At 52.9% G+C, this 22,735-nt stretch overlaps 9 protein-coding genes across 9 annotated transcripts; 3 read left to right on the top strand and 6 right to left on the bottom strand.

The window, feature by feature from the left end:
* Positions 1 to 543: 543 nt before the first annotated feature.
* BU26DRAFT_575133 (uncharacterized protein) lies at positions 544 to 3,181 on the bottom strand (the record flags this gene model as incomplete). Its single annotated transcript, XM_033834345.1, has 6 exons — positions 544 to 748; positions 802 to 858; positions 908 to 1,111; positions 1,167 to 1,854; positions 1,911 to 2,958; positions 3,009 to 3,181. The coding sequence occupies 6 exons, from the start codon at positions 3,179 to 3,181 to the stop codon at positions 561 to 563; spliced, it is 2,358 nt and encodes a 785-aa protein (XP_033691822.1). The 3' UTR covers positions 544 to 560.
* A 658-nt stretch (positions 3,182 to 3,839) lies between these two features.
* Positions 3,840 to 7,315, bottom strand: BU26DRAFT_546049 (uncharacterized protein). The gene is made up of 7 exons (XM_033831812.1): positions 6,948 to 7,315; positions 6,665 to 6,895; positions 5,580 to 6,612; positions 4,820 to 5,519; positions 4,573 to 4,767; positions 4,275 to 4,523; positions 3,840 to 4,220 (listed from the first exon to the last, which is right to left on the bottom strand). The coding sequence occupies exons 2-7, from the start codon at positions 6,862 to 6,864 to the stop codon at positions 3,979 to 3,981; spliced, it is 2,619 nt and encodes an 872-aa protein (XP_033691821.1). The 5' UTR covers positions 6,865 to 6,895; positions 6,948 to 7,315; the 3' UTR covers positions 3,840 to 3,978.
* Positions 7,316 to 7,926: 611 nt separating this feature from the next.
* BU26DRAFT_513586 (S-adenosyl-L-methionine-dependent methyltransferase) lies at positions 7,927 to 9,066 on the top strand. The gene has a single exon (XM_033827655.1). It carries the CDS (start codon positions 7,968 to 7,970, stop codon positions 8,805 to 8,807), a length of 840 nt encoding a protein of 279 aa, XP_033691820.1. The 5' UTR covers positions 7,927 to 7,967; the 3' UTR covers positions 8,808 to 9,066.
* On the bottom strand, positions 9,007 to 11,203 carry BU26DRAFT_513585 (uncharacterized protein). Its single transcript, XM_033827654.1, has 2 exons — positions 10,783 to 11,203; positions 9,007 to 10,728 (listed from the first exon to the last, which is right to left on the bottom strand). The coding sequence occupies exons 1-2, from the start codon at positions 10,880 to 10,882 to the stop codon at positions 9,368 to 9,370; spliced, it is 1,461 nt and encodes a 486-aa protein (XP_033691819.1). The 5' UTR covers positions 10,883 to 11,203; the 3' UTR covers positions 9,007 to 9,367.
* A 983-nt stretch (positions 11,204 to 12,186) lies between these two features.
* Positions 12,187 to 14,073, bottom strand: BU26DRAFT_414219 (MFS general substrate transporter; the record flags this gene model as incomplete). Its single annotated transcript, XM_033823056.1, has 5 exons — positions 12,187 to 12,888; positions 12,972 to 13,181; positions 13,324 to 13,567; positions 13,615 to 13,937; positions 13,987 to 14,073. Coding segments are annotated over 5 exons (1,566 nt in total), but the record flags the coding sequence as incomplete, so codon positions are not given.
* Positions 14,074 to 15,316: 1,243 nt separating this feature from the next.
* BU26DRAFT_29896 (uncharacterized protein) lies at positions 15,317 to 15,999 on the bottom strand. Its single transcript, XM_033821752.1, has one exon. It carries the CDS (start codon positions 15,833 to 15,835, stop codon positions 15,458 to 15,460), a length of 378 nt encoding a protein of 125 aa, XP_033691817.1. The 5' UTR covers positions 15,836 to 15,999; the 3' UTR covers positions 15,317 to 15,457.
* Positions 16,000 to 16,961: 962 nt separating this feature from the next.
* On the bottom strand, positions 16,962 to 18,058 carry BU26DRAFT_412472 (phosphoglycerate mutase-like protein; the record flags this gene model as incomplete). The annotated part of the gene is made up of 2 exons (XM_033822970.1): positions 16,962 to 17,943; positions 17,991 to 18,058. The coding sequence occupies 2 exons, from the start codon at positions 18,056 to 18,058 to the stop codon at positions 16,962 to 16,964; spliced, it is 1,050 nt and encodes a 349-aa protein (XP_033691816.1).
* A 455-nt stretch (positions 18,059 to 18,513) lies between these two features.
* BU26DRAFT_29871 (uncharacterized protein) lies at positions 18,514 to 19,409 on the top strand. Its single transcript, XM_033821750.1, has 3 exons — positions 18,514 to 18,855; positions 18,913 to 18,965; positions 19,026 to 19,409. Exons 1-3 carry the CDS (start codon positions 18,611 to 18,613, stop codon positions 19,328 to 19,330), a joined length of 603 nt encoding a protein of 200 aa, XP_033691815.1. The 5' UTR covers positions 18,514 to 18,610; the 3' UTR covers positions 19,331 to 19,409.
* A 298-nt stretch (positions 19,410 to 19,707) lies between these two features.
* Positions 19,708 to 21,654, top strand: BU26DRAFT_392833 (uncharacterized protein; the record flags this gene model as incomplete). Its single annotated transcript, XM_033822716.1, has 1 exon — positions 19,708 to 21,654. A coding segment is annotated over one exon (1,947 nt), but the record flags the coding sequence as incomplete, so codon positions are not given.
* Positions 21,655 to 22,735: the final 1,081 nt, after the last annotated feature.

Here is a 22,735-nt window from a genome sequence, read left to right as displayed (position 1 = left end):
CGCGTGTTTGGGCGTCGGTCGTGGATGCCCAAACGCCGTTTGAGGACGTGGGACTCAGAGCAGCCAGCGGTTGGAACTGAGGCTATTAAGCATTTTTGTGCTGGTGAGGTGTCCAAATTATAAAACAGGAGTCAGGGTTGAGGTTCCACCGCAATAGGTATGAGGCAAGTTTTCGGAGAGTGGTTGTATGATGCGCACGGGGAGAAACAAAGGAGTAAAGTTCAAGGAGACAGCGCAATTGTTCAAGTGGATCGAAAGGTAGTATAGAGCGAGTGTGTGTATTGATATGAAACTAGTTCCCGTTGGCAGGCCGCCTTTGTGGTGTGCGCCAGGGCGCCATTTGTTGCAGCTGTGTTCCCATATAGCGCTATGTGCCGCACGCTATTGCATAACCATAAAGGAAGAGTAGAAATCAAAGGGGAGGTAATTCTACACATGCTTGCTGCAATACGGTGAAGTCGTCTTTTTGGGTGATGGTGACAGGAGTGTTCCAGACGGGGGAGGACACGAGCAACTAGGGACGCCGATATCAATTTCAGCCAGAACCCACCATCCTTAGACTACCCAAGTTTCGGCTTCTTCTCGGCAGCATCTGAGGTGGCACCTCCGAGTGCGCGCTTGAGGTCCGCTTTCACGATGTTTGGTTTCGACTTTGCGACGAAGATCTGGGCGTCAGACCCCTCGTTAGAAAGCCATAAATAGGCGTACGGAAAACCATCTTTGAAGAGGTCTTGATGGGTGACGGATTCTGGAAGGGTTAGCTTTTCTGAGAGAAATAGTAAACGGACGTTTTCTACGCACTCCATCCCTTCGGCGGTGGCTGGTTGTTGAACAACTCGGCGACTTTCTCCGGAGACACTATTTAAAGGTTAGTTTCTGGTATTAGTATAACAAAACTGCGACTCACCTTTTTCACTAACGGAGTAAAAGGGGCGCCAGGTGGGAAGCGTTAGGTCGGACGGTGATACCGCAGCAGGAACCACCCCGTACATTGCATGATGGGTATCCCGCGAGAGCACTGGGAAATACTCCTGATGCTTGTCGAGGTCCATAAAACGGACTTGCCCGCTGTTGACGGTCGATGCCGCGGATGGACATTTGCACCCAGGATCTAAAAGATCTGAGCGTTAGCTAATTCAAGAATGAGAGGAAAGTCAGTGACTTACTCCTCTGCGGAAGGTGGAGTAATTCGTCTTCCCACTTGATGTTAGAAGCGCATTTAGTGGAATGCAATGTAGCCTTGATCGGCATGCCTCCTTTGTTGCAAGGTTCCACTGAGACCCAGGACATGACGAGTCCATTTCGATATCTGTCCGCAGCCAATTTTATAGCGCGCGGCATCTGTTGCATCTTTGTCCTAGCCATGCTCTTGAGGAAAGCTTCCTTTTCCGCGGTGATGTTGGACTCCGGTTGCAGTTTTAGAGCATTGACCATGTTGTCGTAGATCCATAGGATTACATGGTCGCAAGAGAAGACGTAGTCAGAGTCGGTCTCCTTCTTGTTCTGATCCTCGCAGAATGTCAGTTCATGAGAGCCTTCTTGGGTCAACCACGTGTCATCCAGCTTCCATTCGTTGTCGTGGAAGTTTACGAGCACCCCCAGTCCTTGGCCGTCGACTGGTATTATCCTCGAGTTCGCAGTAATGGGGTCGAGCGCCAGCAGGGCTTTGAGGCCCTTGAGAACATGCTTGGCAAAGGGAGTGTCTTTGGGAGTCGTAGGCTTGGCCTGGCGGAATAATCGCAACTGCTCCTCAAGGGGAGTTAAGCAGAGAAGATCATCGCGAAAGACTTTCCACAATTTACTCTCAAGTGGGACCGGCTCGCGCTTAAGTCGCTGTTCGATGGTACTAGCGTCCTGCGAGGCCGTCAGTCCACATCCATAGAGATAGAGGCACCCGAGAGATTACGCACCCGTGGGTCTCCGCCAGCTTCGTAGAAGAATACCGGCCGGCCATTCTTCTTCTCTTTCAACATCTCCTCCCATACCAAATGTGTGACCTCCTCGTCAATGTGCTTTTCGATGTTGAAAACATCGGCGGCATTATGAAAGTGCTCCCGAAGCAATACCGTGTACTTCGCTAGGCATTGGCGAGGATCCTCAATCTTCGTTTCCTCCGTAAGAACACTATCCCAGATTTCTGATATTTCCCCTGCCTCTTCGTCTGCGTCAGCAGTGGTGTCGCGATCCCGACCGGTTGCCGCATAGAGTAAGTTGTACCCGAACTTGAACTTCTTGCCAGATTTACTCCCGTTAGGAAGCTGCAGGCCGTGAATGTAGATCTTGTTCTCGAACTTTGGATCGAGAATGAGATCTCCATATTTGGTGCGCACAACGTCAGTCGGGCCGTTGATGTCAATAGTCATCGACAACCACTTCTCGAATTCCTCCAGTGGAACTTTAGAGGTCGTGATGACTTCGCCTTTCAAGGACCTACACCTCCGAGGTTCGCCAATGAAGACAGAGACGTCCTCCCAATCCCTGCCCTGAGCTTGTCGTGGCTTGCCCTGTTCATCTTGCTCCGCTGCTAGCTCTTTCTGCTCCGTGAGATGAGCTCGGGGTATCCGCTGGATCTTACATATGAGTTTCTTGTCGGAGTTCCAGCCGAAGAACCATTTGCATCCGCTGCTGTGAATTGTGAAGCTGTAATTATGCGGATGGCGACGATTCACAAGGGCCGAGAGTTTCAGCCCTTCGCCATACTGACCCATCTGCTGTATATCATCAGCCTTGGTCGTACCACCGATTCCAAGGTGGCGACGTTGGAGCGAGGCTTTGAAATTGGTTATTTCCAAGGACCCGAGCTTCATAGCGTCGTAAGAGAAGCGCATGTAGCCGAGAAGCCGTTTCATCTTCTTGCGTGGGTGATAGACCGCGTAGAACTTCTCGTTCGGGCTCTCGGTACACTCCACTTTGAAGTCTCGCTCAGCTATGTTGAATGATCGCATGATAGCATCTTTCCTGCAAGGCTATTTAGCCGGTTTCTGCATCATATGTAATTGAGTATATACCAGTTCTGGAAGTTCTCGCGAAACCCTTCTCTCGGACCCCAGCCCGGTTGATATGTAGTATCGATGTTGAGAATCTCGGTCGTGCTCTGCCCGATGTCTTCAAGGTCATTGCCGAGATCTCGACGCTTGCGACCATTGTCGGCGTAATCGAAGTCGTCAGTCTCAACCGCCATCTTGGCCGCGCACAGTGGATGCGGTAGAGGTTGGTGCAGGCTGTGGAGGAGGGAAGCAATTGCGTTGGTGCTTGAGGGCGAGTGTCAGAAGTCCAGTAGCGTACACGCAAGCCCAACCAAGGTAAGAGAAATTCGTGCTCGCAAGCGCGAAGTCGTGGTATGTGATAGCAAGGTGGTGAGAGAGACTCTCATCCCGAGATAGTAAAGCTTATGAAGGTTCGATTGGATGACCACCACCCGGTGGAGGCCCCCAAGGGTACTAGAGAACAGGAGTGAGGATGGTAGTAAGCTTTACGGTTGGTGTGGAGCTGGTTAGAGGAAGGGAAGTAAAAGCAGTTAAGATGCCTCGTCATCCGTCAAAGCCCTCTTTAAGCTGCTAGGCTATGAAGCTTGCTTCACCTTAACTATCTCACCTTGGTTGGAGAGGGCTGCAGATAGCGGTCAGAAACTTAGTCCCGGCAGTCACCTCGTAATGAGCTCGATATTTCTTTCACCCCGGATGTCGAGCACCATGAAGGTGCCTCATCATGTAGGAGCTCACGACCAGATTGTGCTGAACACTAAACCCGTTGGCTTGGGAGAGTTGAGAAAGGTTTTCATCGTGATCTCCGAGTTACTCTGTGAGACGACCAAAAAGTGGAGTGATCCCCGAGTAGTCCCAGAAAATTAGTACCATTGCTATATACGGATAGACAGTATTTCGATGAGAGAGAAACATGCGTATAAAAAATTGCAGAAATGGATCCATTACGAGCGTTTAGGCATCCAAGGCCCGGTCCAGCGGAAGCCGCAGGTCTCTAGTACCGATAGCGAATGCCGTTAGGAGGCAAAGGCGTGAATGATGGTCTAGACCTTCTCGCTGGTGTGTTCCCCGACGGTTCGTCATGCATGCGCTTGCCATTCTCATTAATTAGGTTGGCCTTCGGTTTCGCAATGAAGACATCATCTTCGGGACGGTCGCGGGTCCGATAGAAGTTATGGCTTCCAGGGAAGCTGCCGCCCCAATCTAGCGATCGATGGTCGAGACTCTCACCGAGAACTAGGGTATATATCAGCACTACTTATACTACGAGAAATGGAGGACCTAGGTTACCGTATGACTCTACAGGCAAATGACTTTCATCATTGACAGGAGCTTCAGAAACGGCGTCTTGAGGGGCATCATCCTGACGGCTCGTGTAACCCTTCTCCGAAGAGCTTGTGCCCGGAGACGATAGCGACATGGCAGTGACCTCTTTGTCCGGTGATCCGAATTCGTTGTCGCCATCGTCGTTAGAAGTATCGTCTGTGGATTCCATGGCATCCTCACTGACATGGACAGGGCTCTGTATGGCGTCCACGTCTTCGAATTGTTAGCTGTGAGCTGTTGTGATACACAGAGACAAACATACTCAGACTCGTTGGCTCCTGCTTCACGAACAGGTCCTCTTTCAAGGGGCGGATCGCAGGAGGATGCAAACCGATGAAGGCGCCCACATCATCTCTAGATACGCTTGCAAAGTACTTTTTCTCGGTACCGAGGTTTGTGAAGGTAACCCCAGCACTAGCAACCTGAGATAATTGACTAGGGCAATCGCAATTTCGATCTGCAAGCATATTAGCATTCAACTACTAGAGTTCAAGGGGCAACAAGCGAACCTTCATCCTTTAGGTTGAACATGATGTTAAGCGGATGTTCCCAGGATGACTGAAGCTCACCCGTACAGTCGTTGGAATGCAGGATCACCCTGACAGGCTTATCCCTATTCTTGTGCGAATCCACTGACTCCCATGAGACAACTAGTTCACCGCGCCGCTCATTACGAGCGCATTTGACTCCTCTGGGCATTTGCGAGATTCGAATTCCAGTCATGCTCTTGAGCCACTTTTCATCCTTGGCCGGAAAGGGGATGTTGAATTCGTCTACTGCTCTGACTTGAGACAGCATGTAGTTCCACACCGTGAGCACTGCATGGTCGCAACAGAACGGGTCCTGCTGTTCCGGACAATGCTCTTCGCAAAACGTGTCTTGGTGGGCACCATTAAACGTCAGCCACCTGTCATGTATCTTCCACTTCTTGTCAAAGTACGCCACGTCGATTGCGAGTCCCTTACCGTCCACCATATCAAAACCCATTCGCTTGGTTGCGGGATGCGAGTTGATACAGCACTGCAACATCCATTCGAGGTTCAAGGCGAAAACGTTCTGCGGCACTTCTACGATAGCGGCGTGAGAAAATCGGTGATGCTGCTCCTCGAATGGCGTTCGGGGTAACTTAAACCGGCGTAAGATGTTCCAGAGCTCAGCTCCTATGGGGAACGGGTGTAGGTCCAGGTTCTGGCTGATGATCTGTGCGGCCTAGAGTGGTTGCATTAGATAGATTGCGATCGCGCTATTCTCAGAAACGGATCTACTTACATCCTTGCCTTCAGTTGCGGTGTAGTAGAATGCGGGACGCCCATCAGGCCCTTGATTGATGGTACACATATGCTTCCACACCTTGCCGGCAATATCGGGATCAAGGCATGGCCACTTGCTGGGCAGTGCAACGTCTCCAAGCTCATTCAGCGAGTTCAGCAGGAGGTTTGTGTAAATGGACAGCAGCTCATCGCCCTTTGCGCCGCCTATGCGGATTCCTGCTGCCCAAATAGCAAGACGCTGACGCGACTCCCCACCCGGCTGAGCAATGGCATCCCGATCCCTGTTTGTATGGCCTTTCATGAAGTTGTAACCATAATTATGTGGCTTTCCGCTCATGCTTCCACTCGGTAGAAGAAGGCCCTGAAGGTAATGCTTGTTCTTGTATGCGGGATCCAATATCAAGTCTCCAGCAGTAGTGTGGACAATATCAGTTGGAGGGTTAATATCGAGCGTTACATCAAGCCACTTCCGGAAATCGTCAACGTGGATCTTGTTCCCTCTTGTTACTTCCCCCATCGAGGTATAACTTGTGCGACGCGCCCCAATAAAAATGGAGACACGTTCCCGTGATTGCGACGTTGGAGCGCTCTGCTGACTTTCGGCCTTCTTGTTCTCCTGGGCGAGCTTCGCGTCGCTCATGCGCGTCAGGGTGCAGGCCAGATCGAGTTCCTGGTTGAAGATAAAGTTCCAACTGAAGCCGGAACTCTCGATGCGGAAGCTGTGATTATTAGGGAAGCGACGGAAAATGAGAGCGGCCACCTTCAAGCCCTCGCCGTACTTCCCACTCTGGTTCTTATCGTGTGCCTTTGTGCTAGCTCCAATCTTCAAGTGTCGATACTTCAGAGAAGCGTTGAAGTTTCTTACCTCCAATTCACCATCTCCATTCTTGTTGTACTTGAACCGTATGTATCCGCAAAGCTCCTTGCTTACGGGATGAAACTGTTGGATGAGAATCACACCGCTGCTCTCTGAACTTATGGGCGCAAAGTCTCGAAGGGAGATGTGGAAGCCTCGTCGAATTTCGTCTCTCCTGTCAGCGGTTAGCACTGCGGGTATCCATTGCGTCTTCCAGTGAGCACGACCAATTCTGATATATTTCGCGAAAGGCCTCCGCGCAGGTCCAGTGCGCGAGACAATCAGTTACGACGTTCAGGTCCACAGTCTTTCGGACTCGAATGTCTTCGAGCCCACTGACGATAGTCGGGGGTTTGCCGTCATCCTCGAAATCGACGCGCTCTGTTTCGCCGTTCATTTTCTGCTCTTGAGCCTCTGTTGTATTCATGGCCGAGCGGACGCTGGCCGTCACTCCCGAACTGGAGGCTATGAGTGAAGGTGCCTCTAGGCTAGACGAAGTGGGAAACGTACCGATTTCAAGGTAGGGTTTAAATGCCACTCGGTAACTGCTTTCAAAGCTCAACTCAACGGGGTATTAGGCCGACGGCTGCGAACAGGGTGACAGTACTTTGTCTGCTGATCTTTCTGTTGGTCGCTGGCGCAGAGAGGGGGAAGTGGTCGAGTGTTAAGCCTTGAGTTGACTAGAAGATGTGCCTGTTTTATCCTAAGGGATGAGATGTCTCAGGACTGGCGCTGCGGCGCGATCGATGTGGCACAGCAGCGCAGCGCTTTGCCTGTCGGGCGCCGAATATATGAGCTATAGCAAGTGTGCCGATGAAAGAAGAGAGTGTAAACTCGATGACTGCAAAGCGAAGTCGTGAGTAGGCGACGAAAAGGCGAGAAGGCGAAAAGGAGAGTTCTCATCGCGTTTCATAAGCCGAATGCGCCAGCAAACGCGTTCTCACGTGCTCGTCCCTGGTCACACCCGACCTTACCAATTCGAGTCGAAAACAAACCTTATATTATATGGCCGTCCAAAAAAGGCTTAATGCACACCCGTTGAAGGATGCTAAAAGTAGACGGCTTCGAGCGAATATACTGTAGGAATAGGCATTCGGCTCTTTTGTAGAAACTTCAACATCTGCCTTTTGATATGTATGAAATCGGAATAGAGAACGGCAAGGGTTTGATTACTAACGCTAATGGCGCAGTCTCAACCTTGATTGGTGGATGGCAGCTGAGCCCGCTCGTAACGACCAGCTCTTGAAGTCGGCTAGGAAACGAACGGCATCAGACGGGCGTCTATCTCCTCGTTGTCTTCCTGCCTGTCTCGTGCGAGAACGCGGCGTGGGATGCGGGCCGACGAACTAGACACGAAGACTTACCTAAAGAGGAAGGGAAAGCGAGCCTGCTAGCTTATGCCCCTCCAGAGCTTCAACCTAGTAGTCATCAGGACCTTGGTTGCCACCTAAAAGCTGTCCCGCTGAGTGCGCTGAGGTATGTCCCGCTCCTAGACTTCCTTTCTCCTCATCAACCCATTGCTAAACTCTAATGCCTAACCCAGACCCAGCCGGAGATTTCGCACGATTTCCTACTGGTTACATCCTGGATCGCAGCCACCTAGCAGCATGTCGCCTGAACCTCCAACACTTCCTCTGGGGAGAGACATTCCGGTTCACAATACACCCTTCGATCACACTCCCAGCAAAGCCAGCTATCGCTGACGTGGCCTGCGGGACCGGACTCTGGCTCATAGACGCTGCGGCGCAGCATCCGGAAGCCCGGCTCCACGGCTTCGACATCGACCTATCGCAAGCGCCGCACCCATCATGGCTGCCTCCAAACGTGAAGCTGAGCGAGTGGAACATCTTCGACGACATTCCGGATGAATGGATCGGGAAATTCGATCTCGTCCACGTCCGCCTTCTCCTTCTTGTCTTCTCCGGCATCGACCCGAAACCCTTTATCGAAAAGCTGTATCGACTTTTACGTCCGGGCGGATACCTCCAGTGGGACGAGCTCGACTGCGTCAACATGCACGTCCGTAAAATCGACCGTAACATCGCCGCTCCTGCGCTCGAAGGACTCCGGACCATGTGCTATGCAGAGGGGCGTCATGATTGGGTACTTCAGCTTCGGGACATGCTTTCATCGGCCGGGTTCGAAGCAGCAGCGCTCGAAAAGTACGGCGACAATCCGACTCTGGCGCGCGCATATAACGACCTGCATCTTCACACGATGGAGGAAATTGCGACGCGATTACTGCAGATGAGGAAAGAGGATGAGGCGGCGCATGTGTTTGGTTTGATTAGGGAGGGCTATGGTGAGGCTGTAAATGGGGCGGCGTTGTGCCTCCCTCGAATCGTCTGTGTGGCACGGAAACCGAGTTGAAGAGCGAGAGGTGTGGCGTAATACGAAGGTTTTCTATCAGCGTGTTGTGGAACTTGACTTGCTCTTCCGAAATGCGCCGCCATCCGGTGCGATGGTCGTCTGGGAGTGTGTTATAGTTCGACTCGAATGCTACCCAGCGATCCACGCTGTCGTCTATTACTTGCATAGTGCTGACATGTGCTATCCTCTTCAATCTGCGGGAATGGATTATGGCAGCCCGAGGCGCACTTATAGTAGTTACCCAGATAGTGGGAATGTGCTAGTATACATTACAGAGAGATACTTTGTACCAGTATGCTGTACATGTCCTGTTCATCCTTCGACGCAAAGCGCGTCGCATATCCTCCCATTTGGAGGGACCACCGATCTATATCAACCAATTCAAAGCTTATCGCTCGAAGCCTTGCCCGAACATAAAAGAGAACCCAAAACGCCGAATGTTTGACCGCGAACTAGGATCCAGCCGTCGTAGAAAGCCCACGAACATTAAAATGGTATCGTAAACATCATAACAATACAAGAATCATAAACATCTCGAGCTCCGTTCTCTATAGTGGACCTCATATAGCGAAGAGTAGTGGAGTGAGGAACACGACCCACCACACTCTTTCTTTTCCCCTTCCGGGACTTAGAGTGCTTGTAGCTCCACCTACGCTTGGTGCAGGTGGGATCTCGGTGCCTTGTGCGCCTGCAGTTGAGCTTGATGTGGCAGTGGTGGCGAGCGTGGTCTGGGCTGATGTTCCGACGACTGTGATGCTTGTGGGCTCGGAAGTAGTCGGTGAAAGAGATGGAGTCGAGCTCCCAGTTGTGGTGGGCGCGAGATTAGTCTCTGAAGCAATGCTTGATGCTTCGGAGACGACGGAAGAGGACTCAGACGCTATGGTCGAGAGGATGCTGGAGACTTCAGAGGGCGATGGCACGGTTTCTGTCGCGACTGTCGTTGGTGGCGATGGCGAAGGGACGGAGGATGGGTATGGAACCTCGGACGTCGGAACTAGGGAGGGAGAAACACCAGATGATGCTCGAGGTGTCGATGAAGCTGGCGGTGCGGAGGAGGCTTCGGAGGGTACCCGTGAAGGAGCGCTAGTCCCTGATTCCGATGGTGGTGGATAGGAAATTGAGCTTGGTGTGCCCGGTGGAGGAATTACGGTGGTCTCTGATGGCGGTGGAGCTCCAGTTGAGAGGCCACTCGTAGGTCTAGGTGGAGGGACTATCACAGTCTCCGATGGTGAAGGTGGGGTATATGAGATAGGCGTCGAAATGCCGGGTGGAGGGACGGCCGAAGTGCCCGAAAGCGTTGGGATCGCAGAGGTGACCTCGTTCGAGGAAGGAACAGGCGGGAAATAAGATGAGATTGTTGTGCCAGGGACTGGAGGCGTGGGTATCGGAACTGTATGTGTTGAGCTTGGAGGTGGCGGCACTACCTCCGTTCCAGATCCACTAGGGACAGGATACGACGATGGTGGCACCGAGCTAGCTGGTGGTGGGTTGACTATCGTTTCAGAGGGCGATGGAGCGGGATAAGAGACGGGTATTGATGTAGGGGTAGGAGAACCGTACGTCTTCGTAGCGGAGGTTGGAGCTGAGGATGGCACGATTGCGGGCGCTGTGCCGCTTGTTTGGGAATGTGGGGGCGGAGGGTACACGATAGTCTCCGGGGGCGGTGGAGGATAGGATTTTGGCCCCGTGGTAGGGACTGAAGGCGCACATGTCTCCGTCGGGGTGCCAGGAGGTGGATATACCACCGTTGGGGAAGGCGGCACAGGCGATTGATAGCTCGTTGACGAGGTTGGAGGTAGCAAGGGGCGAGTGGTCTCCGTTTCACAAGGTTCTGAAGTCGACAGTATTGATGAAAGGCTATGCATCGAAAGGGATGATATAGAACTGGGACGCGGCCAGTACGGAGGCGACCTTGACGTGACTGTTGGATTGGAAGTTAGCATCAGAACGCCAGAAGAAGATTGGGATAACTCACTGTTCCACCCGCTAGGCATCACCGGTCCATGACCATATCCATGATCTAACGCACCCGTTGATACCGCGCTGAACATCCACAATGCTAATGTTCTCCGCATGATGACTTGCTACTCTTCTCGAAATGAATGAACGACACTGCTCTCCTATTGGTGGACACCAACTTGACCCACCAAGCGGCCAGGAACTCACAGATTAGGAACTAAAAGCGAAGATAGGTTAAGGAATGAAAGCATTCCAGTCTCGGTTGAGATGTTTAAATTCAATCAGGGGATTGTGTTGATTGCTGATGAAAATGGGAGGCTGGCGATCCCAACCTCCCCGCCGCAATCTTGCTTGTCGTACAGAAACGTTGACGCAGTGCGCGTCGATGCATGGCAGCTGCATGGCACTGTGGTACATATTTCGAAACTCGTTTCTTTGATAGGGTTTGATGCATGGGCTTGTGCAGAGGTCGAGCTGTCGTCTACGAAGGTCCGCAGGTGGCAAGCGCTAGCCAGAGCTCGGACCACCCGTCAACACTCAACACCACGACGCATCGTGACACCACGTTTCGTACCTGCATTTTCACATCTCTCCTTGCATCTCATATGCGCCGTGGTATGGATTAACGGGCACGCTAACTCTGCGCGTCGGCGTCCTGCATCTGCGGTCAGCGTCACCGGTTACGCATCCGAGCAAATCCGAATCCCGTCTCGCTCGAAGGCCACCACGGTGGCTTGATGATACTCCACAACTCCGGAAAATATTCTGCCTATTTGGAGATGCCCTCAATGTCTTCCGTGTTGATTTTTCCTTCAGCTCGTCTCTATCACATGTCAGGACGCGAGTGGCAGACGCGACAGTCACCGGGCAACTGACGGTGCATCGAGCGACGAATCTTTCCTGTAAACCTATCTGCAAAAGGATTAAGAGCAAGACGTTTCATTTCATCAAGCTTTTGGAAGTCCGGGGTTGCATCCGTGCAACGACAATCTTGTGGAACGTAATCCCGGCGACAGTCCACTGCAAACCCCGGACTTTCCGCTCCGCCGTTACTCGGTTCCAGCTCACTTGTGGCAGTTGTAAGGAATGCGGCCACAGAAGAGGTTCCCGGCATCCGCCGGTTCTGATGAGGCTACAGGCTCGAAGCTCACCATTCTATACGGCATTAACTAAGCTTGAGCAGACAAAGGACTCACACAATATCATACAATAAGCTATCACAACATCCACAGTTAAGGAATGACGAGGAAGGGGTATATCCACCGCTCCCGAAATATCTCCGAACCGAACGCCTAGGAGAGCCATAGCATTGCTGCATCGAAATGTCTAGCAAGGAAACGCCGCTGAATGATTGGGCCACTCCGATCTATATCCCATTAGCCGTGCACCAGTAGTCGTACATCGTATTTCAAAGCTTCGATCACACCACGTAGCCCTCATCCAGGTTCTTCATCTCGACGTCCTGTTTCTTTCGCGACTCCTTCGGCATCATGAAGCAGCTGACCACTAAAGCCAAGCCTGCCAGCACAGCCATCAAGATCCAGATGGTCTTCAGCGAGTCCACATACGCATCCGCAATCTGCGTCTTCGGGGAACCCTCTCCACCGGTCGTTGCTCGGACCCTTGTCACCAGCGCAACGGCATCGGTCGTGTACTCCTTCGCGAACCTTTCGAATAGCGGGTTGCTCCTTAGATGCTTGAAGAACTCGTTTTCGAAGACTGAAGTCGCGATAGCGACACCGAAACTCTTCCCCAGAAGCTGGAAGAAGGTATAGTTCGTCACCGCTCTCCTCGACTTCCCGTTGTCCTCCTCTTCTTGCTCGGCGATGAGCTCGGAAGCTGTGTGCAGACTCGGATATAGGATGCCCACACCGGACCCCAAGACGATCGCTATGCTGACCCAGGTCCCCGTCGGCGACGTCCGTGCGTAGATGGTGGTCAACGCAACACCGAGCAGGACGAGGACCCAGCCTAGCCATATGGAGGGAAGCCAGGTATTCCACCGACTGACGACAACAAAGGTAATGAGAATGAAGATAACGAGCGGAAGAGTCCAAGGGAACCAGCGCACCCCTGCGGGTAAGTGGCTGAGCTCAGGCTTGGCGACGCTGAAGTAGAACGGCTGTGGTGTTGATGTCAGCTCAGCCTCCTCATTGGCGCAATCTACTATGCATTGTCTCAGCCTTCGGGAAGTATTGTGCTTACCATGAAATATAGGAATGCGCAAATGATGGTTCCCTGGATCATCGTGCCGAAGTACGTTGCAAGGCTGGTGCGGTCCATGAAGCCATCCAAGCTGATTATCGACGGAAACGGCGAGAACCAGGACCAGACGCAAAACACAACGATACCGATAAGTCCGAACTGAAGTGGCAAGAGGGTGTTGGGGTTCGACCAGGTGTGTAGCGTACCTCCCTGTTCCGATTACCGTTAGCGCAAATCCTCCGGGAACCAACATCTTATGTATCAAATTCTCCGTCGCCATGCGAGATCCGCACACTATGCCCGATTCCGCAGCTGCATCCGGACAAAGAAGAAGAATGCGACAACTACTCACCCAACTTATGCCCAAAAGCATAGAGACAAGCGAGCCAGACAGGAGAAGAAATCCAACCCAGTCGATGGCCCGCAGTTTTACGAATATGGAGCCCGGAGTTGCGGCTTTTAGTTGCGCGAAGAAGGGTAGAATGAGGAAGGCAATGATGCAGAATGGTAGATTGAGCCAGAAGATCCAGCGCCATTGATTGCGTTCTGCAAGCGCTTCCCCTAGCGCGGGACCCGTGACTGCGCCAATGGCCCACCTGTTTCGCGGTCAGACGACATCCACAGATCCAAAAGGGCTTCTTACATTGTTCCAAGGATGGTGGTCCATCTGCGCTTGTCTAGTGAGGAGACAAGATCCGAGACGATGAGATCCGAGAGTACGAAGATACCACCGGCCCCGATTCCTTGCACGGAGCGGCCAAGATGCAGTGCGTTGAAGTTTCCACCAACCGCTGCGATGAAAGAACCGATCGTGAAAAAGGCAAGTCCGGTGAGCAGCATAGCTTTGCGACCGAAAATATCGGAGAAAGCCGAGAAGAGCGGCAGGAACGCGGTAGCTGCTGCGAAGAACGAAATGCCCAGCCAGAAAGACTGGATCGCCGAACCATGAAGAGCTGCTGCGATAGTCTGCACTCTGTCAGTACTGCTTCACTAAAGCGCCGAAGCCCAGACTTACCGGCAGCGCAATCGAAATCGCCGTTGCATCCCATGCCATCACTAGATTAACCAAACACATACAAACCCCCGTAGCGTAAAACCTCCAATCCACCACCTCGACCACCTCTTTCAAATGCTCCACCTCCTTTAGCAAATCCACACTTGGCCTCAAACTCGGCACGGAACTCGCCGCCCTGCTCCTTGTCCTGCTCCGACTCCTACTCGTTCCTCCATCACTCCCGCTCCCGCTATCTTCTCTAGCATGCTGGGTGCTCTTGGTGCTTTTCGTTGTGTCGCCGCAACCGAGCTTGGAGCTCGCTTTACTACCGGTGCTGCTGCTGTCGCGTGCTTTGCGCGAGTCGGAATCTAATGCGTCGAAGGTGAAGCGGTTGGGGACGGGCGTTTTGCGTGGTTCTTCGAGGAAGTGCGAGAAGCGGTCTGGGGCATCTTTTGAGGGAACGGCGAATTGGAGGTGCGCTCTTTGACGCTCGGAGAGGTTGGTTATGAATTGGGCGGCGCCGGTGGGTTCGGGTGTTGAGGGCGCATTGTGGTGTTGATGGGAATGGGAAGGGGGAGGAGTGTCTAAAGCTGAGTGGGTGGTAGAACTCATCTTCAGACGTCTATTAGGAAGACATGATATGAAGTGATCAGAAGAGACGCAATAGGTCGGGGCTGAGAAAGCGGGTATGTATGAAAGGTACTGCGTGCACCGGGTACCAAGCGAACCAGGCGCGCAATGCACACATATACTCTCCCGCAAAGCACCCCGCCTAGCCCAGGCAAGCCGCGCCTCATGCCCGCTCACCTTATTGTGACTCTCGGACTATCCATGCCACCATTGGCGCCATGTACAGACGCTACGGCGTAGACATGTACCTACCCCTGTCGCACCACATGGGGCTGAGATCCCACGCTAGACCCTGCGCCAGCCTTACACCAGTCCGTATCCCAGGCTCCGAGATTCCGTTTTAGAATAGAAACGGTCTCACGCGGTCGGATGATTGGTTGAGTTGCGCTGATAGATGGATGAATGGAGGGAGGGGTGGGCGGAGGACGGAGGAGGTACCACTTGTCCAACATCCGCCGGCTTTTGCGCTCCGCGTTGTTGGAATATAGACTTGCTGCGTGGAGTTAGCGATGGCATAGTACCCGATTGCATGTGAGTGCAGAAGAAGACACCGTTGTCCATGGCCTCGCTCGTTCGCATCGTCGCATTCGCTCGTATGCACGCGTCCGTATCTTCAGCTCCCCATATCCCCTGTGTCCCACATTCGGGCCTCTCCTCTTCGCAGCCATGTCAAGGCTAGATCGGCCGCCGCAGGCCAATCGCTCGCACAAGCGACGAGTGCCGACATCTATTCGGTAACCACGCATCAGCCCTGCACCCTTGATCCCCGAGCCCGTTTCCCCATCCAGCGCACCCACTGCAAGCTATCACCTCAGTCCTCTTCCACTCCGTTATTCTCCTGTCTCTCAATCATCAATCCGCTTCACGCCAGCATCGTCGCGTGATGCTCTAATGCGCATCGCGCGAGAAAGAAATTGGATAGTCCAGAAGCTGAGGCAGTTCGGCGCTTAACGAGAATAGTTTGCGCTAAGCCGCTTCTAGCGCAGCGAACAAGGACCGGCCCGATGCCGATCGGACGTACTGTAACTGTGAGGCTCAGCACCGCAGTACCTTCTTGGGGCGACTGTAGCTGTTTATACCCATTCATAGGCATAGGCATATTCCGTTTGCCCTCAGCCTCGCGCTTCCAACTGGCAGCTCTCCGCTCGCCTTCGTTCGCCGTACATTCGCATGAACAGCACGCTCTGGCCTGAGCTAAAAAGACCAGATTTGCGGCAACAATTCTCAGCACGATATGCATGTCTTGAAAAGTTGTGGGTCTAGAAGAACGCCTAAGGTGTTGGTAAAGAGGGGAGGGGGGATAGCATGATAAGGTCTTATCTCTGTGCACCGAATAAATTGGATTATGGTAAGCTGGAGAGCTTCTAGTCACGCAACTTATGCGCCAGTAGCGTGGAATGCGAGATGAGTGCAAGACTTGCATATATTAAATCTACGATGGTTCCTCTCGTGTTCGTGCTGTAGGCGCCGATGCCATGAGATCGGAACAGGGGCAACAGGGACCATGTATTCATAGCAATATTGGATGTCTACGACGGCAAGCGCGTACGCGAGGCATACTGATCAATTGCGCTGACCGATAATCGTTGTCGCTAAGTGCGCCTCGAAGGAATAGCATGTCTATCGTCAAGCGCTTGACGAGGCACGGAACAAGTGTGTGAAGTCGATGCTTACTGAAGTGGATGCGGAGGTGGTGGGACCCTGCCGACATTTTGCAGAGGTACGCCGCATCCTCCAGCTCCCTAACACTGAGGCCACGCGACACCCCCCTCAGAATGGCCAAGTGGCATCGGTAGCTGCCGTTGTGGCGATTTGACAAATATGGCGGAAGATAACGACGAGGCAACGTGTAGAAAGCCCCTAGGCTGTGGGAAATAGCCCCGAGCCGAGAACATGAGCTTTACAAACGTCTCTTGCAGTTTTCTCCGCATCAGCTAGGGAGGCAGCACCGGTGAGCTCAGGTACATCCATGCTTGTACATAGATCTCGACGGTCAGGAGAAATCAGGGGTTTAGTGTTACCATCAGCCATGACTATCCTTACTAGCGTCAAGCCGTATGAAGGGTAGAGAAAGCAACCCTGTCCGTATCGTTGTATTACACCGTTGAGAGGTCAAAGTTCGAATCTAGTCGGCAACAGAGATCAGCAGAGTCCAAGAAGACAGAAGCAATAAAAGTTGCGTGAGAATACATGCAGGATCAGACAGCAGTTGGATATTTTGGTCCACATAGAGGTTCAGAACAGGTCTGTGAATAAGTGTTTTTCATCATTGCATGCGAGGATTGAAAGAAATGGGGCAACTTACTAGTGATCGCTGACATGAGCATGTACCTGCCTCAAGCTGTTGATCACTCACAACGCGACCCTTATTCGACCTTCCGCCGTTTAAAGAAGCTGTCGATGTTCTTCTGCGAAGCGTCATGGCGAGAGCTTCCAACACCACCGCCAGTGCGCTTGAGACCCCTGAGATGATCTCTTCCATTGATAGTCTGAATTACGATCATCCAGCCATGAGCGAGCTTGGTTGGAAGCAGCGGAGTAGCCACAGCTGCGGGGCCAGTGCTTGTAACCAGAGGTTTTTGTGCGACGAGAGCGGTATCACTCATGTCACTCTGCGTGGTCTGCGCAGGTCTGGCCTGGGTCTCAGTAGTTGCGACAGGCTTCGACGGGAGTAGCTTGAGCGCCAAAGGCGGCAACGCATCGGTTGCAAGGATCGGTTCCTGAACGAGCGGCATACTCATATTTAATTCCAAGTAGCCGGTATTCGACCAACCTCCCAGGTGCTCGAGGGAAACACGGGTGGTGGCAGCAAGTTCCGGGGACAATGCCACGCTCCTCGGTGGCAATCGCAGCAGAAGGCGCTTCCAGAGGACAGACAGGATGATCCCATGCGAGACCACGGCAACCGTATGGTTCGCCGGCTCTGTCGAATTATGCAACAGCGGCAACAGATGTGCATCAAGAAAGCTGTCGACACGTTGTGCCATTGACTCCTTCGACTCAATGTCCACAAATCCTTCCGTGTCCTTATGCGCCTGACGGTGTTGCTCTTTTCCGCTCAGCCCCGAATCTGCCGGCCTTGCGTGCCACTTCTTCCCCTCAAAGAAGCCAAAGTCCTGCTCCATAAGCACGGGGAGCTGTGCGACGTCTGGCACCGTTTGTGCAGAATCATCGTCGGTCGAAACGGCGGCCTGAGCTTGCCGAATCAAGGCAGCCGTTTTCGCAGCCCGCTGAAGGTGGGAAGAGAAGATGTGCGTGAAGGAGAGCCCCAAGGATTTGAAATGCTGGCCTAGACGAGTGGCTTGCTGGTAGCCATGGTTGGTGAGCTCTGAGTCCTTGCTCCCGGCGCTGCGGAGGTCAGCTTCGAGATCCTAGCACAGCGGGGAGCCACTTACTAGACTTGAGCGACATTATCCACCGTCTCGCCATGGCGGATCAAGAACAGCTTGATCTGTTTCGCCATTGTGCCCACCAAGGGGCACGGAGGGTATGGATGGCAGGCATGAGTGGTGATTGAGAGGAAAAGAAAGCGCGAATGTGCAGTGGTTGGAATATTTTTCGCTGCTGGTCCGTGCAGGTCGCTAGCTGACTAAGACAGCCAGCAAGCATGGCAGCTCTCACGGTGTGGAATTCTCCGGATCTAAGGACTCGCCGTACAAGTAAGTAAGATTAGCTTGTCTATTGTACGCACTCGCGAAGGCCTCTAGGGTAGCTGTTACGCACGTCGTTCTGTCCGGAGAATTCCACACCGTGAGAGGCAAGTCAGTCCACCTCCTGGAGTTTCCACAAAATCCCGAGGTCATCACGGTCCCATTTTCCATGAACTATCGATACTGCACTCATTACCAGCGAGAACTTTGTGAACTTGGAACCTGTTAGCCATGGTCGTTATCCTCGATCGCCATCCCAGGCCGAGGGCTTGAAGGAACCGGGGCGAGTACCAGACCAACTGCTCAGCTCGACCTCATAGCCTTGAAACTCGCAGGTCCAACAAAGATTCTCTTTGCATGGTACAATGGGGTTCCATGAGTTCACTACGCGCTCTATTCATAGGCCACGACAGGACACGGTACAGCTTAGGAATACGTACGAAACCCAAACTTTTGGTGGTAGGGTATCTCCAATGAGTTTCCAATCAGGACCATCTTCTCTGGATGCATGTTTGGAATCTTTAGCTCACCTTCCCCTGTGCCGAGTCCAGCGAGCCTTTTGCCGTAATGTGGGACTCATTCCGTTCCTCCCTCTCTCGACCATCGGCAGGTACACCTTGGCTCACTTCTCTTCCTCTCTAATCCACCTTACCGATATATTTACCAGAGCTCCATCAGCCCTCCTCGTTCAGCCCCCTCTCTCTATACAATACTACCTAGGTACCACATTCCGACTTCGAGCCTTCTTCTTTTCGCTATCTATCTAATACCGTAAAAAAGCCCTATCATTATCTTACGACTCTGCAAAAGCGCCCTTTAACGAACACATTAATCACGGTATAGCCCATCTCCTTCATTCGAGCATTCCTCGTTGTCTGAACCGTGTCGGGTGCATTTCCGTTTGCCCCACCCCGCAAAGTTCTCAACGCACTCACCGCTGCATCGCCCGCCACTCTCGGAGCTATGACAATCTATGCTTCAGCTGGCTCCCGCCTCTCTCACTAGCTCATCTTATCATCTTTCTCTTCGAACGTACACACGGGACTCGCTCGGTATCTCTTACCTTTTTACGAAGCCTCAAATGACCCGCGACTGAGCTCCGCTGACTTCAATCTCGCGCTTCATTCCCACACATCCAAGTCGAGCCTTACCACCGATTTGCAAACTTCACTCGATTCCTTCTCTTTTCGCGACCGAATGTCCCACACATTCAAGAACATCTAGCCACATCCAGAATACCAAAATGGCCGACGATCTCCAGCCCTCAACAGCATTCCACAACTTCAACCTACCCCACGGGAACGATGACACCGAGAAGGATGTAGCGGCCAGTACCTGCAATGACGACTCCATGGGAGGCATACTTCCAACTCAGCCTGGCAATGAGCGACTCATTGAGTACGAGAAAGGCTTCTCTGATGACGAGGGATGCGAGGACGCATTCGACCGCTCCTTCCCTGGCCCCAGGCCCGCAAAGGACAAGTCATCCAAGGGCAAGAAGTCTCCTAGGCGCTCCGATGACGAAAAAACCCCCGAGCAGAGCCCGAAGAGCAAGAAGCCTCGTGTGCTGTCACTGTTCGGAGGCCCGATCTCTCAGTCAGATGATGTTGGCGATGATGCCGACGATGAGGCGCCACCTAAGACTCTAGCGCAGGGCATGGATATGCGAATGTCCAGTCTTACGCTCGATCAACAACAAGAAGAAGACAACGGTGAAGGCCCTTCTAGACCGAGCTTCAACCTAGCTGCTACCCTTGGACTTTCAGACAACGATAGCCCGAGAGGATCACCCGCACCGTCGGCCGTCAGCATGGAGGACGAAGTTCCGGCTGAAGACCCCGTGGTCTCATATGGGCTGCGAAAGAACATCGACAGGCAGGTTGTGCCAGTTACGTGGGTTGACGTCGACCAGAGCGGCAACTATGACCCGGAAGAGGAGCGGCAGAAAGCCAAGGCGGCCAAGGCAAAGAAGAGGAAAGGCAAGCAGAAAGCAGTGCCGAATGAGCGGCACATTAAGTGCATTGTGCGGTTGCCATTCAAGGCAATCGGCACGGTCGAGAACATTACCAACCGCGAAGAGAACTGGCCAGACAACTGGTCCATGATCGATTCGGAGGACGAACGCGAGCTGCAAGAATTCAGGGCTTTCTACCGCCGCAGGACGCCTGGCGTAGAAGCTCAAGTCCCCATCGAAGATCCAAAAGGCGAGTATGATGATCTCACCGGACACCCTGTGGCTCGAGGCTGTCAGGGTTGCAGGCGGCTTGGCCAAGACTGCTCTATGGTCGAGAATGGCGGAATGCCGTGCTCGCAGTGCTTCGAAGACGGAATCGAGTGTCACCCAATCGCTGAACAGGAGCAGCGCGTCGACCTAAATAGCATCCTGTACGGACCAGACAGGACATGGGTTCCTTGCACCTACTGCCGACTTCACAAGAAGCGTTGCTCGCTCAAAACGAAGGAGGACCAGCCGCCGTGCAAATACTGCAAGAGGAACGGGATTGGCTGCACTTTCTACGACTTGCCGAACCTAGAGATGCCCAAGAAAGGTGGCAAGAAGAAGGCGGTGCAGGCTGGCATCGCCAGTTCGTCTGCTCCAAATATCGCGCCGGAGGTTTCCATGCCAGGCTCAGACATCTTCGACGCTGAGGATCTCGCGGACTTGGAACGTGAGGATGAGGAGGAGTTGGTCCGAGAAGAGACGCCAGAAATAGAGATGGAGGATGCCGAGGGTCGCCGCGGCATTTTGACAGAGATCCAGACCTCTTTCGCTCATCCCATCAAATTCAGCACCTTGGAGAGTTCTTCAATCTGCAGCTTCTGCGAGATGCCTTCGTTCGGATTTACGGGCCATTTCGAAAAGACGGTCCATGTCCTGAGATGGAACAATGGCCTTGGATACACGGAGCTCGCAGCCGGACACCGCGAAGATAACGACGCAACCATTATGTGCCAGGAGTGCGTCATGCAGAGGGTGCAGACGATATACTGCCCGGCCCATGGGATCCGGCGAATTGAGAACTTGAGTCTCGACTACGACGAAGCTGTCAATCAGCTGATCACCGCTGAGCCAGGCTCCATGATGATGCGACATGAGCTGCAGCGCTGGTGCTCGTTGTGCTTCTCGCTCGCCGTATTCAAGTGCGGCACCGTCCAGCCTTCAATCATGGACCAAGGCGATGATGACCAGGCTCTAATCGAGGGCTGCGGACTCCGCCTCTGCGAGCCTTGCGAGAGGAAGCTCCGTGAGGATTATAGCGGCGATCTCGATGAGATGGCAACGGTTTGTGACAACGAACCGAAAGCGAGAGTTGACAGCGAAGACGGTCAGGTAGTCATCCGTGCGGACGTTGGTTTCTTGAGGAAAGAGGGGCTGCTTATGGCGAATGTGGGGCACAACGCTGGCGATGAGACGGGAGCAGAGGCAGAGCTGGATATGGTACTTTGAGGTGTTTGGGTGAGTACTGGGAGTTGGGCTTTTTGGGTATACTGGATTTTCCTTCATGTGGCAGTCAGTCCACTGATTTTGGTCTGACGGAAGTATAGGCGGAATCGCCTTTCTCAACTCATCGGAAAATGCAGTGTATGGTTAGTGGACGGACTGAGTCAACGTCGCTCTACTCCTTCGCTGGTCGGTTCCTGATACGGGCGCGGTCTGCGAAAGCGTAAGCAGGAGGGATGCACTGCCGGGGTAGTTTCTGGCTAGGTAGACCAACCGAAAGGCTTTGCGATTCGTTTTGCGATTCTTGTCTTGCGTTGGAACTCGTGCTCTTATTAAACCTCTTCGCCGCGACGCTATTGGAGATCTTATTGACATGAATTAACTGTAGTCCGCGGTACTGTTGAACACGGCCAATTTGATGCACAGTCGTTAATGAGTCAGGCGTTCTTCCAAGGATTGTATTCATAGTAGAAAATAGGCGCCATGTTGTTCGGAACAATTGTGCTAGACCGCGTGGCGGTGGCAGAGGCAGTGCTTAGAAGACCATGTCGCGCTGTAGGCATTGTGTGAGTGTCCGCCAGGGCGGTGCATGCAATCTTTGGTGAAGGTCTGACAGTGGCGGGGGGAAGAGATGTTTAAGTGGGGGAAGGGCTGAGGAAAGAAGGCAGGTAGAGAGGTGGACAATCAATATCACGAGCAGGCAATCACGAAGGAAATAGAGTTATATGAAGAAGTTTTATTTGTATTGATATGTCCTAAGGACATAAAGACCACGGAATTATGTTGTGGTGGTTCGCTCTAGAGTCAAAAATTGACTCTGTTGAAGGATGGTTTTGTCTAGGAAAGTTAGCGAGTGAAGGGGAAAGGTGGAGGTGGAAAGGCTTACTGGTAGTTGGCTGATGACAGGATGTCATGCTCGAAGGAGCTGGCAGGCGGTGGCCTAAGATGTGGTGGTAGGCCACCGCCTGCAGAGCCGAGGACGACGGTTTGTTGGTGCCAGGCGGGGGTCCAAGATGTCTTGGTGGACCCCCGCCTGTTGGTGAAGGCG

Source organism: Trematosphaeria pertusa (assembly GCF_010094035.1).
Source record: "Trematosphaeria pertusa strain CBS 122368 unplaced genomic scaffold BU26scaffold_1, whole genome shotgun sequence".
NCBI classification, from domain to species: Eukaryota; Fungi; Ascomycota; class Dothideomycetes; order Pleosporales; family Trematosphaeriaceae; genus Trematosphaeria; species Trematosphaeria pertusa.
This window is presented reverse-complemented; position numbering and strand designations above follow the sequence as displayed.

What these genes read in the sequence shown, in the direction of transcription:
- BU26DRAFT_546049 (XM_033831812.1), bottom strand. Translation starts at nt 6,864, where the DNA reads ATGAATACAACAGAGGCTCAAGAGCAGAAAATGAACGGCGAAACAGAG. An exon ending in CGCGAAATATATCAGAATTG is followed by an intron (nt 6,613 to 6,664) that starts GTCGTGCTCACT and finishes AACCGCTGACAG; the next exon opens with GAGAGACGAAATTCGACGAG. An exon ending in GTTCAACCTAAAGGATGAAG is followed by an intron (nt 4,768 to 4,819) that starts GTTCGCTTGTTG and finishes ATATGCTTGCAG; the next exon opens with ATCGAAATTGCGATTGCCCT.
- BU26DRAFT_513586 (XM_033827655.1), top strand. Translation starts at nt 7,968, where the DNA reads ATGCCTAACCCAGACCCAGCCGGAGATTTCGCACGATTTCCTACTGGT.
- BU26DRAFT_513585 (XM_033827654.1), bottom strand. Translation starts at nt 10,882, where the DNA reads ATGCGGAGAACATTAGCATTGTGGATGTTCAGCGCGGTATCAACGGGT. An exon ending in GATGCCTAGCGGGTGGAACA is followed by an intron (nt 10,729 to 10,782) that starts GTGAGTTATCCC and finishes CCAATCCAACAG; the next exon opens with TCACGTCAAGGTCGCCTCCG.
- BU26DRAFT_29896 (XM_033821752.1), bottom strand. Translation starts at nt 15,835, where the DNA reads ATGCATATCGTGCTGAGAATTGTTGCCGCAAATCTGGTCTTTTTAGCT.
- BU26DRAFT_29871 (XM_033821750.1), top strand. Translation starts at nt 18,611, where the DNA reads ATGGGGTTCCATGAGTTCACTACGCGCTCTATTCATAGGCCACGACAG. An exon ending in CCTCTCTCGACCATCGGCAG is followed by an intron (nt 18,856 to 18,912) that starts GTACACCTTGGC and finishes TATATTTACCAG; the next exon opens with AGCTCCATCAGCCCTCCTCG. An exon ending in CTCTATACAATACTACCTAG is followed by an intron (nt 18,966 to 19,025) that starts GTACCACATTCC and finishes ACCGTAAAAAAG; the next exon opens with CCCTATCATTATCTTACGAC.